The sequence below is a fragment of the Schistocerca gregaria genome, chromosome X (assembly GCF_023897955.1).
Source record: "Schistocerca gregaria isolate iqSchGreg1 chromosome X, iqSchGreg1.2, whole genome shotgun sequence".
In the NCBI taxonomy this organism is placed as follows: Eukaryota; Metazoa; Arthropoda; class Insecta; order Orthoptera; family Acrididae; genus Schistocerca; species Schistocerca gregaria.
In genome coordinates this window covers 408,801,763-408,816,181 of record NC_064931.1, presented here as the reverse complement: position 1 = coordinate 408,816,181, position 14,419 = coordinate 408,801,763, and the positions used below count along the sequence as shown (strand labels likewise).

At 42.6% G+C, this 14,419-nt stretch overlaps 1 protein-coding gene across 1 annotated transcript in view; it reads left to right on the top strand.

Annotated features, from left to right (window-relative positions):
- LOC126297756 (uncharacterized MFS-type transporter C09D4.1-like) overlaps positions 1-14,419 on the top strand; it is a 146,354-nt gene that overhangs the window by 58,134 nt on the left and 73,801 nt on the right. Inside the window, exon 3 of the mRNA XM_049988931.1 lies at positions 2,556-2,697. Within this exon, the coding sequence (XP_049844888.1) occupies positions 2,556-2,697 (142 nt within the window). The remainder of the gene's footprint in view (positions 1-2,555; positions 2,698-14,419) is intronic.

The window sequence follows — 14,419 nt, the reverse complement described above, 5'->3', positions numbered from 1 at the left end:
TGTACTGCTTGTATTTAGGTTCCTGTCCGAATAGGCGACGGCTTTTACGCTCGATGATTGGAGCAGCGAGATGTATATGTTTCGAAGTACCCGCGCCTCCACGAAACAATGTCACATTGTAAACACACCCAAGTCTAAACCAGAAAGCACAGTCGTCCATGAAGCACAACACTTAACATCAAAAGCACGTTTATTATGAACATCAACCTACAGCCAGAACGGAACTGATCCCCTGGGTGGAGACTGCAGCTATTTATACAAACATCGAATATTACAGAGTAATGGTATTTATACAGACACTGAATATACCAGAATATACAAACATTATGAACATAAAATATTTCAAGGACCTTCCAGAAACAATAAATATTAAATAACAAATTATTACTGGTTGTCGGGTTTTAAGTGGTGACCCACAGCACGCCATCCCTCAATTATAGCCATTGCGCCACAGTGCATCCACCACAGCTCTCGACAATATCTCCAAACCTAAACTGGTTTTTGATGATTCTACAAGCAACTTTAGGTGAAGTTCCTGTTCACCTCCATTGCTGCTATTGTGAACGTTTCGCCTTAGAATCGTGTGGCTCTATATTACGAAGTGCGCGCAGCAAATGCAGAAACGTAAACTAGGGCGACGTTATTACCAGTTGCATCCGAACAACAAGACCAACGCGCTTTTATTCTTTTCTTGGCTACCGAAGAATAAACACTGGTAGACGTCTATCGGATAATGAAGAATGTGTATGGGGCAGCATGTCTGTCGAAAACCACTCTTGTGGAATGTTGCGTCAAGGGGTGCTGTTGCTTCATGATAATGCACGTCCCCATATCGCAAATGTCGCAACGCAGAAGTTACGCCACCTGGAGTGGGAGACACCCGAATACCCGCCCTAGTACCCTGACCTCTCCCCTCGCGATTATCACGTTTCTGTCCCTTACAACGGTCCCTGAAGGGTGGACGTGTACTGTCGGACGAGGATGTGCGGCAGGCAGTTACGGACAACTTCCCACAGCAAAACGTGGTGTTTTAGCAAACGGGTATCTTCAACTTAATGCATCGGTGGGATGATTGCTTCAGTGCTGATGACGATTTTGTCTGATTGGCGTACCCATTCTGGGCTGTACGGCCTTCGAACTGAAACTTATTGATCGCCCCCACATAGAAACTGCACGCAACAGGAATACATATATCATAGACGGACTATTTAATCCACACGAATACCACACAGGACAATCTAATGGGCTTGTACACAAAACAGACGTGTTATCTCAGTAAACACACACACACACACACACACACACACACACACACACACACACACACACACACACACATCCGTAAGTTGGTGTAAGAACACTGTTGAAACACAATCTAGTTTATAGCAAATAGTATGTATAATAAGCTGAGTCCAAGCAGTTCTGAATACAAAATTATCAGTCGGTGTAATAAATCCAGAATGAGATTTTCACCCTGCAGCGGAGTGTGAACTGTTGTGAAACTTCCTGGCAAAGTAAAACTGTGTGCTGGACCGAGACTCGAACTCGGGACCTTTGCCTTTCGCGGGCAAGTGCTCAACCATCTGAGCTACCCAAGCACGACTCACGCCCCGTCCTCACAGCTTTACTTCTGCCAGTACCTCGTCTCGTACCTTCCAAACCTTACAGACGGTCTCCTGCGAAAAGGAAAGGTCCCGAGTTCGAGTCTCGATCCAGCACACAGTTTTAATCTGCCAGGATGTTTCAGTGTAATAATTACTTACAGATAACAATACAAGTAGAAGAAGGGAAAATAAGAGGGAGATTGTATGGGCCCGCACTCCATCTTATACCTTCCACTGGCCCAGAGACTACTTTCGGTTGATGAGACACTGCAAAAGTGATGGCATTTAACTCATAAGTCTTGTTCTCAGTCTCGTGATAAAGAACGTTTCTGTTCAAACTCCCCCCTCCCCCTCCTAAAAGAGCACATATAAGAGAACACTGAGATTCTGGATTTCAGGACTCCAGAATTAGGATGGAACAATTAGGAAAGGCGAATAGGTTAACGGAATAAAAACAAGTATTGCATTATCCTGGATAATTGATAATGGCTCGTGTCAGTTCTCGAATACCTTTATTCTGAAACACAAGGACAGTTGCAGCAATCTATCGAATGAAATTACTGATACCATTGGTCGACGGATACCAAAGTCGAAACTTTGCCAAGGGAGTACTGTGGGATTTACTTAATGCAGTTATCGTCATCTCTTATGCTAGTACAACCCAGAAAATCTCTTAAAAGCAGACGACGTTTGCCAAAGAATGTAGTCGTGAAAACAACGCATACAGTTGTCCCCAGTTGTACTGTTTACCGGACTGTTGAAAATCACAAATGTTCCCTGAAAATTGGTTTGAATGTTAATTTACTTAAATTAAAATACTCTGTGGACAGCTAAGAACCGAAAAAACTGTATCTAGTTTCAAAACATAAGATTTTTACTCTGCATATTTTCGACTGCGATCTGAGATTAATCAAGATTCTCTTTCCTAAAAGAAAATTATTTTTGTTTCAGCTGGGGGTATCTCTGAGCTTCTTCCTAACACCACTCTTAATAACGGACCACGAGAACGTAGAAGACATCGGTTGGGACATGAAAGTCTACTCTTACTCTCTCGCTGGAGGATCCACGCTCGTCTTGTTACTGGTCATAGCATGTGAGTAATTAAAATATATTAATTTTTACATGAACAACTCTTCTAAGAATATTGTTAGGCACTAAGAGGGTCAGGACAGAGAGGTCTTGTTGACAGTTGTACTAGCAATCAAAGAAGCTGGCTCAGTTTTAACATACTGGACTCTAGAACTAGCTATGTTATCTACGGTATTTTGTGTTTTGACAGAAGAACAGACTGTCATCAGTGTTGTTCAGTTTATACAGTGATGGTATGACCTGGCCGCGAAAACCAGCAGCACCTGTAAGAATACAACTACGTCACCAAACGAAATTCGCTGTTATCAAGCGACAACGAAAACACTGCAAAATTTTAACAGCAAAGCATGAGTCTCCTTTCGGGGAAACTACTTTCAAACATATGTGTAGACAGTGTTAGTAGAACCAATTATAGAAATTAAATACCATACATCACGTACAATTACGACTAGGACATTGAAAACAAAGATGGCGAGTTCCAGTAGAATGTATAGTGCAAAACGTACGACACTTTGAAGAAATTGTAGAAAGGAACCTTAACTTAAATTTTGCAAATCGATGCGTTCCCTAAGTGAAGTTGAAGGTTGCTTCAAAAGAGATCAAGTAGAGGTTGGTAGCATCCAAAACGAATGGTACAATTATTCTGTAAGAAAAACTATATGAATAACAAAACAAATGGCTGAAGGTTGAAAGTTCAAATAAGCTCCATGTTCAATCTTCAAGGAGATTAAAACTGTGTGCCGGAGCGAGATTCAAACTAGGGCCTTTCGCGGGCGAGTGCTCTACCGACTAAACTACCCAACCACGGCTCACAACTCCTCCTCAGAGCTTTACTTCCGCCAGTATCTCGTCTCCTACCTTCCAAACTTCACAGAACCTCAGAACCTCTCCTGCGAAAGTTGCTTGCTTGTCGTGCTTGGGTAGCTCAGTCGGTATAGCACTTGCGCATTGAAGGCAATGGTTCCGAGTCTGAGTCTCTGTCCGGCCTACAGTTTTAATTTGCCGCACACTTCGCTGCAGAGTCAAAATTTCAGTCTTGGAAGCTCTTTGTTAACACAAACTGACGCTCAACATCCTAGATCAGTGGCTACCAATCTTTCATAAACAACTGCCCCTGAACGAAAGTAGATGTGAGCCACTGGCACAACAAACTTCAACGTCTAACAGCTAACACAACTGTTTTGAAATGGACGAAAGATAAAAAATATTTATTTAACGTTCGAACACATAAAACTCACAATTTTCGAACTAGGAAATAATAAGCCAGCTGCTATTACTTATTTCTAACAATCGTTTTTAAATTACACCACAATTACACCGCAATTACATCATAAATACACTATCTACACACCAGACATATGCCGTACCTACACCACACATACAGGGTGACAATTATTGAACTATATGGAAAAAAGTAAATTAATTACAAATTATGGCTTGCAGACACTTTATTCAACTCGTAAATTTCACTACACATATTGGTATTTGCCTGCCGTCATTGGCAATAATGTGGTGCAGACGAATAGCGAAATTCTGTATTACCCACTGAAGTGTCGGAGCAACGATGCTGTCGATGACCTCCTGAATGGCTGTTTCCAGCTCAGCAATGGTTTTGGGGTTACTGCTGTACACCTTGTCTTTAATATAGCCCCCCAAAAAGGAGTCACATGTGTTCAGATTTCGAGAATATGGCGGCCAATTGAGGCCCATGCCAGTGGCCTCTGGGTACCCCAGAGACAGAATGCGGTCCCCAAAGTTCTCCTCCAAGACATCAAATGCTCTCCTGCTTCCATGGAGTCGAGCTCCGTCTTGCATGAACCACATCTTGTCGAAATCAGGGTCACTTTGGCTAATGGGGTTGAAATCATCAAAATAGGTCTGAGCACTATGGTACTTAACTTCTAAGGTCATCAGTCCCCTAGAACTTAGAACTACTTAAACCTAACTAACCTAAGGACAACACACACATCCATGCCCGAGGCAGGATTCGAATCTGCAACCGTAGCGGTCGCGCAATTCCAGACTGTAGCGCCTAGAACAGCTCGGCCACCCCGGCCGGCTTGAAATCATCACCCAAAATCATCACGTACCTTTCGGTAGTCACCGTGCCATCAAGGAATATCGCACCGATTATTCCGCGACTGGAAATCACACACCACACAGTCACCCGCTGAGGGTGAAGAGACTTATCGATCGCGAAATGCGGATTCTCAGTCCCCCAAATCCACCAGTTTTGCTCATTGATGAATACATCCAAATGAAAGTGGACTTCGTCGCTACACCAAACAACAATACGCATACTAACTCCCATCATGCCCCGTGGTCAACCTTGCAGTTTGAACGTCCTAATTGGTAAAATTGGCATTTTAGTAGGTTGCCAAATTGGAAACTGGTAAAATTAGTAGAGATAACCAAAAATGCAGATATACTGTGCATTATCTATTGCCACAGATAGGTTGTGCTATTGGCATCCATTTTTTAGAGGCATGTACTATGAATTTGTTGAGCATTTGCACAACAAGAGCGTAAATACAGACCAAGTGCAGCAGTGCATCAAAGCTTAGATTCTCCCTGTACCAAAGTGTATGAATGTGAAACCTCTTGAGCCTGTAGTCTGAGTTTACGAACGTTATTCCAATGTATGTGATCACACCTGTTGGACTCGACACAGTACCGGCTGAATTTAAAAGCTTATAGGAGACAGCATTTCGCGAAATACTGTGCTATAACATATTGATTGTAAGTAAATACATACAGCGTGGTCCAATGATCGTGACCGGGCGAAATATCTCACGAAATAAGCGTCAAACGAAAAAACTACGAAGAACGAAACTTGCCTAGCTTGAAGGGAGAAACCAGATGGCGATATGGTTGGCCCCCTAGATGGCACTGCCATAGATCAAACGGATATCAACTGCGTTTTTTAAAATAGGAATTCCCATTTTTTACTACATAGTCGTGTAGTGCGTAAAGAAATATGAATGTTTTAGTTGGACCACTTTTTTCGCTTTGTGATAGATGGCGCTGTAATAGTCAGAAGCATAGGGCTCACAATTTTAGACGAGCGGTTGGTAACAGGTAGGTTTTTTAAATTAAAATACAGAATGTAGGTACATTTGAACATTTTATTTCGGTTGTTCCAATGTGATACATGTACCTTTTTGAACTTATCATTTCTAAGAACGCATGCTGTTACAGCGTGATTACCTGTACGTACCAAGTTAATGCAATACATTTTCAAAATGATGTCCGGCAGCCTCAGTGCATTTGGCAATACGTGTAACGACATTCCTCTCAACAGCGAGTAGTTCGCCTTCCGTAATGTTCGCACATGCATTGACAATGCGCTGACGCATGTTGTCAGGCGTTGTCGGTGGATCACGATAGCAAATATCCTTCAACTTTAGCCACAGAAAGAAATCAGGGGACGTCAGATCCGGTGAACGTGCGGGCCATGGTACGGTGCTTCGACGACCAATCCACCTGTCATGAAATATGCTATTCACTACCGCTTCAACCGCATGCGAGCTATGTGCCGGACATCCATCATGTTGGAAGTACATCGCCATTCTGTCATGCAGTGAAACATCTTGTTGTAACATCGGTGGAACATTACGTAGGAAACCAGCCTACATTGCACCATTTAGATTGCCATCGACAAAATGGGGGCCAATTATTCTTCCTCTCATAATGCCACACCATACATTAACCCGACAAGGTCACTGATGTTCCACTTGTCGCAGCCATCGTGGATTTTCCGTTGCCCAATAGTGCATATTATGCCGGTACGTTACCGCTGTTGGTGAATGACGCTTCGTTGCTAAATAGAACGCGTGAAAAAATGTGTCATCGTCCTGTAATTTCTCTTGTGTCCAGTGGCAGAACTGTACACGACGTTCAAAGTCGTCGCCATGCAATTCCTGGTGCATAGAAATATGGTACGGGTGCAATCGATGTTGATGTAGCATTCTCAACACCGACGTTTTTGAGATTCCCGATTCTCACGCTATTTGTCTGCTACTGATATGAGGATTAGCCGCGACAGCAGCTAAAACACCTACTTGGGCATCATCATTTGGCGCAGGTCGTGGTTGACAGTTCGCACGTGGCTGAACACTTCCTATTTCCTTAAATAACGTAACTATCCGGCGAACGGTCCGGACACTTGGAGGATGTTATCCAGGATACCGAGCAGCATACATAGCACACGCCCGTTGGGCATTTTGATCACAATAGCCATACATCAACACGATATCGACATTTTCCGCAATTGATAAACCGTCAATTTTAACACTGGTAATTTATCACGAAGCAAATACTGCTCGCACTGGAGGAATGTTGCGTGATACCACGTACTTATACGTTTGTGACTATTACAGCGCCATCTATCACAAAGCGAAAAAAAATGTCCAACTAAAATATTCATATTTCTTTACGTACTATACGAATAAGTAATAAAAATGGGGGCGCCTATTTAAAAAAAAACGCAATTGATACCTGTTTGACCTATGGCAGCGCCATCTAGCGGGCCAGCCATAGCGCCATCTGGTTTCCCCCTTCAAGCTAGACGAGTTTCGTTCTTTGTAGTTTTTTCGTTTGATGCTTATTTCGTGAGATATTTGGCCCGGTCACTATCAATGGAGCACCTTGTATAGCACTACCGAAAGAATACACGATAAAATTTTCACATGATTTTGGAATGTACTGATTGTGAAGTTTAGTATACAGACCTGTTACATTTTCCAGCAACGATAGTTCTAACCTGGTGAGGCAACCAGTCGAACAGAGCTTGAATGACAAATGTAAGTACATTATTCCATTCTGCTTCATGGCGCATGGTAATACATTTGCAGCCGCAATTTGAGCAGCAGTTGACACCACATTAACACTATAAATTGTTACAAATTGGTTAGTTGAAGGACTGCTCCGAGCCAGACGCCCTGCAGCGTGCATTCCACTATACCCAAACAAGAACCATTTGCGATTGAAGTGATGTCAAGCGAGAGCTCATTCGAGGTCAGGGTAGAGGTCTGTTGTGTTTTCTGATAAAAGCTACCTATGCCTCGGTGGCTGTGTGTTAACGAGGAGGAGGCTATTTGGGGCCTGCAACCAACTTTTCTGCGTGCTAGACACACTGGACGTATACTTGGAGTTACGGTCTGTGGTGCGACTTCATATAACTGCAGGACCACTCTCGTGGTTATCTCACTCACCTTGACCTTCAATGTTGTCCGTCAATCTCGTGATTTGACCTGTTGTGCTGTCATTCATGAACAGCATTCCGGGAGGTGCTTTCCAACAGGATAACGCTCGCCCGCATATAGCGCTATTGTAGCCCAAGATGCTCTACAGAATATCGACATGTTGTCTTGGCCTTCTCGATCACCAGATCTGTCTTCAGTCGACCACATATGGGACATCATCGGACGACGACTCGAGCGTCATCTACAAACAGAGTTGACCGTTCCTATATCGACCGACCAAGTGCAACAGGCATGAAACTCCATCCCAAAACCTGACGTCCTGCACCTGTACAACACAATACATGCACGTTTGGATGCTTGCATTCAACATTCTGGTGGCAACAGTGGTTATTAATGTATAAGGATTTATCATTTGCAATGGATTATCTCCCACTTACATTAACCTGTGATGTTGCAGTCTTAATCACTATAATATGTTACCTAGAAAAATGTATTCCCGAATTACATTACTCTACGTTAATTATTTTCTGCTATTGTGATTTTTTACCGTCAATGTATACTGAATACAGATGACATTACTCTTACCTACTACGCAAAGTTGCACTGAAGCGTTAACCATTTGCATATCCAATCATGTAGAACAGTTCATATCAATTTGACGTTTGACGGATGCCGCCTGCATGGTGTTGTGATTTTAACTGCCCATACTGTATTACGTATTGGCGATACTAATTCGACGACATTACCTTGTAGTTTCGAAATACTAATTTGGAATTTCTTTACTCTTGATCGAGTATAAGTTGTTCAGATAATTTGCGACAAGTTAAATCTGAGGTCATCTCGGTATAAATTGAGGTACCCAAACAAGCATCATCCAGCGCCTGTGTAGTTTGCAAGAAGCCATGGGCTATTTGCTTTCCTAAACTTATATCAGGTTTCGAAACCTGGAAAACGTATTTCACTTGAGACCAGTCATCAAGTTCACTTTGTGTGCACTGATTTTATGCTTCTCATTTACAATTTCTTTGTACTTTAATTTGTTTAAACATGTTAGCTTTTCTTGACATTATATGCAAAATATTGGTATTTTTTTCTGTTACGTTCACTTTCTTCTCATGTGACAGAAACAACAGTCTTTTCACGTCAGGATGTTATGAAATGGTCCAATGTGTTTTTATTTTGTTTTAATGAACACCGCCGGTGTGTTGTTTGAGTTTTTAGTGGTTTAACCATATGAGCTGAGTGTTGGCAACCTGAAGATGACAGAAATGTCTCTTGAAACACTTTGTTTTATTATGTGAATTGCGATTAACGTGGTTCAGTGCTATCAGTTTTACTTATAAAGTGTAACAACCGCTACAACACATTCTAGAAATGGATAATATTAAAATCTTTCGAAACGCTCCCAAAAATATTCGACAAATCGTGTTGACTGAGCTGCGTGGCACGCTGAGTAAGTTACTGGTCCCGTGCTTGGCAGTAGTGCTCAAATCTCTGGCTGGCCATCATATTCTCAAGCGATAGCTGTGATGGTTTGTTTAACAAGACCCAAGTTCCTTTCCTATTCCCTGCTCATCTCTAAGGGCCTCCACGTCGGCAGAGGAAACTTTAGCAATCCTTCCTTCCTTAGGGCTTCATGTGACTTTGGGTCCCTTTCGCCAGGTAATTCTCAGAAGTATGAACTGTCTTACAAAACACAGCAATAACTAACGTTATTATACGCAGCCCCTGAGTGGTTAAAAAAAGCTTGTGAAGTATTGTTAGACCAATTGCCAGTCATAATTTTGTAGAGACTTCAAAGTTTCATGGATTTGTTGGCTCTGGCTTAAAGCATTGCGTGCCGTCCCTGTACACGTAGGAAGGAATCCTGTGCACGTGTTGGGAACTCGTGCAGGAGTCTGTACCTTCAACAGCACTTGTGCAGTATAATATAATAGCCAGAGCCAATAATACGTTTCTTGTTTCGATAAAAATTCACTTATCAAGAACAGCACAGTACGTTACGTCGATTCCTTAGCCGTATACCATTATGTAATAAGTCAGTCGTACAGATGCTAATACATTGCAAACCGATCTCTCTACTTGGGTAATGTCGCGAAGATTCTGCAAGGATACCTTCTACTCATAAACTGCTTCATTGCCTTACAGGTACCCAGTTTATGTATGTAGATCGTATGCACGACTGTTGACTTTAACTCATAATGAAGGAGACGAAAATACTGTAACCAGTCACTGTTTTTGTTCTTTTAACGCGCTATAAAATCGTTGTGGAACCCTTCCTGTATCCTCAGGTGATAACCAAGTGATGATGATGCAAATGATAAGGGATAATAAAGAATGGCAAATGCATATCAAGAGCGGTGGGGCCAGTCCTGGTGTAGAGTCTGTAGGGCTGAAATATATGCCCACAAGTTGAAGTATACTGTCAAGCAGAGCCAATGAAATGACGATGTACCTAATATATAGTTATTACATCTGATTTTCGTGTGGAGACGAGCAGAGACAAGCAAATGGAATATATATGAAAGCTGACAGGTTATATTGGGATAAATACCCGCGAGGAAAACACGAAGAACACCACTTATATAAGACTTTTGTGTTGATTAAGGAAAAGAGGGCTAGTAGCATGGCTATACAACATATGTAGGAGAGCAATGGTGTTTCTGGATCAAATCTAAACTCAACCATTGCTGAACTTGAACTTTGGGGTTTGATCCTGACTTTTGGACTTGACTTTGCTATTGACATCTACTGGTCTTATCTGAGACTTCCTTGCATCTCAGTCAGAGGCACATTGGTTGTCTGATTATTAATTGATTTAATAGGTCCTAGAGACACATCTTGGGAGGGTGCGGATGGGAGCTGCGAGCTCCCAAGCTGATGCAAGCACTGCTTCCACTTACTTCTGCTGATCTCCTTCTATGCACTTTCCTGTCGGCCTCCCTTGGCCAACTCTTGCTTTTTTCGATCCCAGGGGCATTAATTTTTGAAGCCTAAGGGTGTCTTTCTTTTTAAAACTATTTATTGTCAATTTGTAAAAGAAGCAGGAGCGGTGGATAACCTTCATTACCTTCAAGATCAACGTTCATGATGAATTATATCAAGATTCAATGTTCCAAAATAGCCCCACAATCGTATCTCCTGGGGGGAACTACTTTGATGATTGCATCAACAAAGGAAAGGTGTTTGAATAACAAAATCCAGATCATAGAGATCCTCACCGTTCGCTGTTGGGCAATGACAGTTTAGAACAAATTAAGGAGGAACTGGAGTGTCCTGCGCGATGCAAACAAGAATGCTGTTTCCTTCATAGATATGGAAATACGTTCTTCTTTTTCTGTGAACCCGATAGGAAACAAAATGTAGACGTGTTCTTAGTAAACAAAAATATCACTGATAAGGTATCGGTATTAGATGAGACATGCAGCAGAATAGTTCGATTGGCTTTAAGCATTTCGTCGAGATACAAAATTGAAATTGTACAGGTCTGTGTTCCTACTTCAAATCACACAGACGAAAAGAATGACTCATTCAACGAAAGCGTTATCCAAACGTGTAGAAAAGGAAGGAATTGCCACTTTAGATTAGTTACTGATGATTTTGACGCTAATATAGGTTCACATAAACAGGGCCGGCCGCGGTGGTCTCGCGGTTCTAGGCGCGCAGTCCGGAACCGTGAGACTGCTACGGTCGCAGGTTCGAATCCTGCCTCGGGCATGGATGTGTGTGATGTCCTTAGGTTAGTTAGGTTTAAGTAGTTCTAAGTTCTAGGGGACTAATGACCACAGCAGTTGAGTCCCATAGTGCTCAGAGCCATTTGAACATAAACAGGGTGAAACAGTAATTTCGAATTATGGGAACGAGGAGAAAAATGGGAGAGGAGACCTAGTAGTGCAAGTTGCAGAATTTACTGAAATACCTATAATGGACATGTTCTTCAAAAAGCATCCTAACAGGAAGTGGACATAGAGAAAAATCAATTTCAATTAGACAAATGAGAGTTTTTATACTGTCGAATTCTTTTAATATTGTTAAAATGTCTCTGTTTTAAACAAATTCAACATTGACAGTGACCACCAACTTGTCTTCTTTTTCTTGTGCCTTTGTCCAGCATCGACGTAGGGTCGCCATGGTTAGTAACGAATTTGGCATAGTTAATTTAGAGGGTAGCCGGATGCCCTTTCTGTTGCCAGCCGTTTACCTCCTGGGACTGTCTGCACGTAGCATTATTCACGTGAAAGTGAACGAAGGTTATCTAAATGTTTGCGAATCATGTAACTGAGTTGGAACTTGGGCACGAGAACGATGTTCATTATTCAACGACAGTCGTTAATTCGCCTGGCGGATTCGATCCCGGGCCGGGTACCACCCGCACCTCCCCCCCCCCCCCCCCCGCGCTCCCTGCCGCTGCCGGAAGCATCGCTTAAACACCGATGGCTATCTTGGCGGGTGTGACCACCAACTATTAGGAGCAAGAATCAAGGTAATGCAATGCAGGAAACTTCGATATTAAAGATAAGTGCTATCAATCAACATAGAAAATCTTAGTGATAAAACTAGAAATTTACTTAAACTCATAAGCGAAGTAAAAATTCAATCTGAAATGAGGTAATTCTAATAACTAGTTTAGGGAACAAAACAAGCTTAAATAAAGTTAAACTAAAGCTCATGATTGGTCGGAAGCAGATTACTACGTTAGATAGAGACAATGGTAGACTTACTGATTAAGTGAAAATATTAAATTTCATCACGAATTTTCACAGTCACCTATACGCAAAACTAAAGCTAATTACAGGATTAGCTGACCTGTACAATGCACACAGAGATCCGGATGTACCTCCTTCAGAAGTCAAATATGCTACTGATACCTTGAAAAAGGGCACTGATCTTATGAGCTTTGCTGACAAGGAAACTTACGAACACTTTTCAAAAACCTTTACTTTGGCTATTGACCATGTATCAATCCTAGCCTCATGAAACAAAGCAATGATAACACTGCTCCACACGAAAGGAAGAATTTACGACATAAAAACTATCGTCCCATGTGCCAAATCTGTGTTTTGTACGAAGCTCCTACAAGAATATTGTAAAATCGTATCAGTCTTATCCTTGACGCAGCTCAACCCAGACAGAGGGCTGGAATCCACAACAGCTTCATCACATTAGGCCATATTTTTGTTCCTTGGGAAGTGATAAGCAGAGCAAACGAATACCGTATGCCCCTATGATTAATTTTTGTAGTTCTGAAACTGCATTTAATTCAGCTAGCCATGCTATCATCAGTCATCGGTAAATTATTTTCTTGGAAGAATAATTATCCATAATAGATGGGATCTTGTGTAGTCCCCATATATTTTCGCCTACTACGAAGTGACAATTTTTTTGCACATCTGCGTGATGGTAATGACGTTACTAAGTCGTAGCCTCGATCGATAAGCTGCCCTGCTTCTTCAACGTAAACTGATGAAACTGTAGCATCTGTTTCTTTTGCCCGCTTCTTTGCGCTGACAAAATGTTTTCGCACTTTATTTTGTGCTTCATCTGGAATAAAAACATGGCTACCTTCCCTTGAAACTGTGTTACTTTTTGTGGATAATCTTCCTTTGCATTTTTTTTTAAGTTCATAAAGAATGGTTCAAATGGCTCTGAGCACTATGGGCCTTCACTTTTGAGGTCAGCAGTCCCCTAGAACTTACAACTACTTAAACCTAACTAATCTAAGGACATCACACACATCCCTGCTCGCGGCAGGATTCGAACCTACGACCGTTGTGGTCCAGATTGTAGCGCTTAGAACCGCTCGGCCACTTCGGGCGGCAAAGTTTACACAGCGCCCGTAAGTCACTTCTTGTTTGTTTGCATAATCCACCTTTGTAAATCAGTAAAGGCTTCCTTTTGGTGGTTAGGTGAGCTCCATTATCTCAGCACTAAAACACGGAACTCTAATCGCCAATCAGACGTCACCTACAATACTGAACTCTGGGAGAACGCCGCGCACACTACTAAGTGGTGCGGGCACAGGGAACTTAGTATAGGAATTGGGGTTTGGCCTCCCCCAGAACACGCCGCAGGCAGCGGAGGGCAGGTCGGTGTATCCTGCTACTGGATCACCCTGTCCACTACCTACATATTCCCCCTCTGTACAAGTGTCATGCATGTGTCACCAACACAAGGAAACTAGCTGCCTTAGCTTCCTGGCCGCCACACAGTTGCCTCCCGGGCCGGCCGGGGTGGCCGAGCGGTTCTAGGCGCTACTGTCTGGAACCGCGCGACCGCTACAGTCGCAGGTTCGAATCCTGCCTCGGGCACGGTTATGTGTGATGTCCTTAGGTTAGTTAGGTTTAAGTAGTTCTAAGTTGTAGGGGACTGATGACCTCAGAAGTTAAGTCCCATAGTGCTCAGAGCCATTTGAACCATTTGAGTTCCCTCCCCGGCACCCCGATAGAGAGCGGAGCTCGGGCGATGAGTTAGGTGGCGACGATGAAAGGTGGTACCGGCGAAGCGGCGCCCTCCAACAGTGAG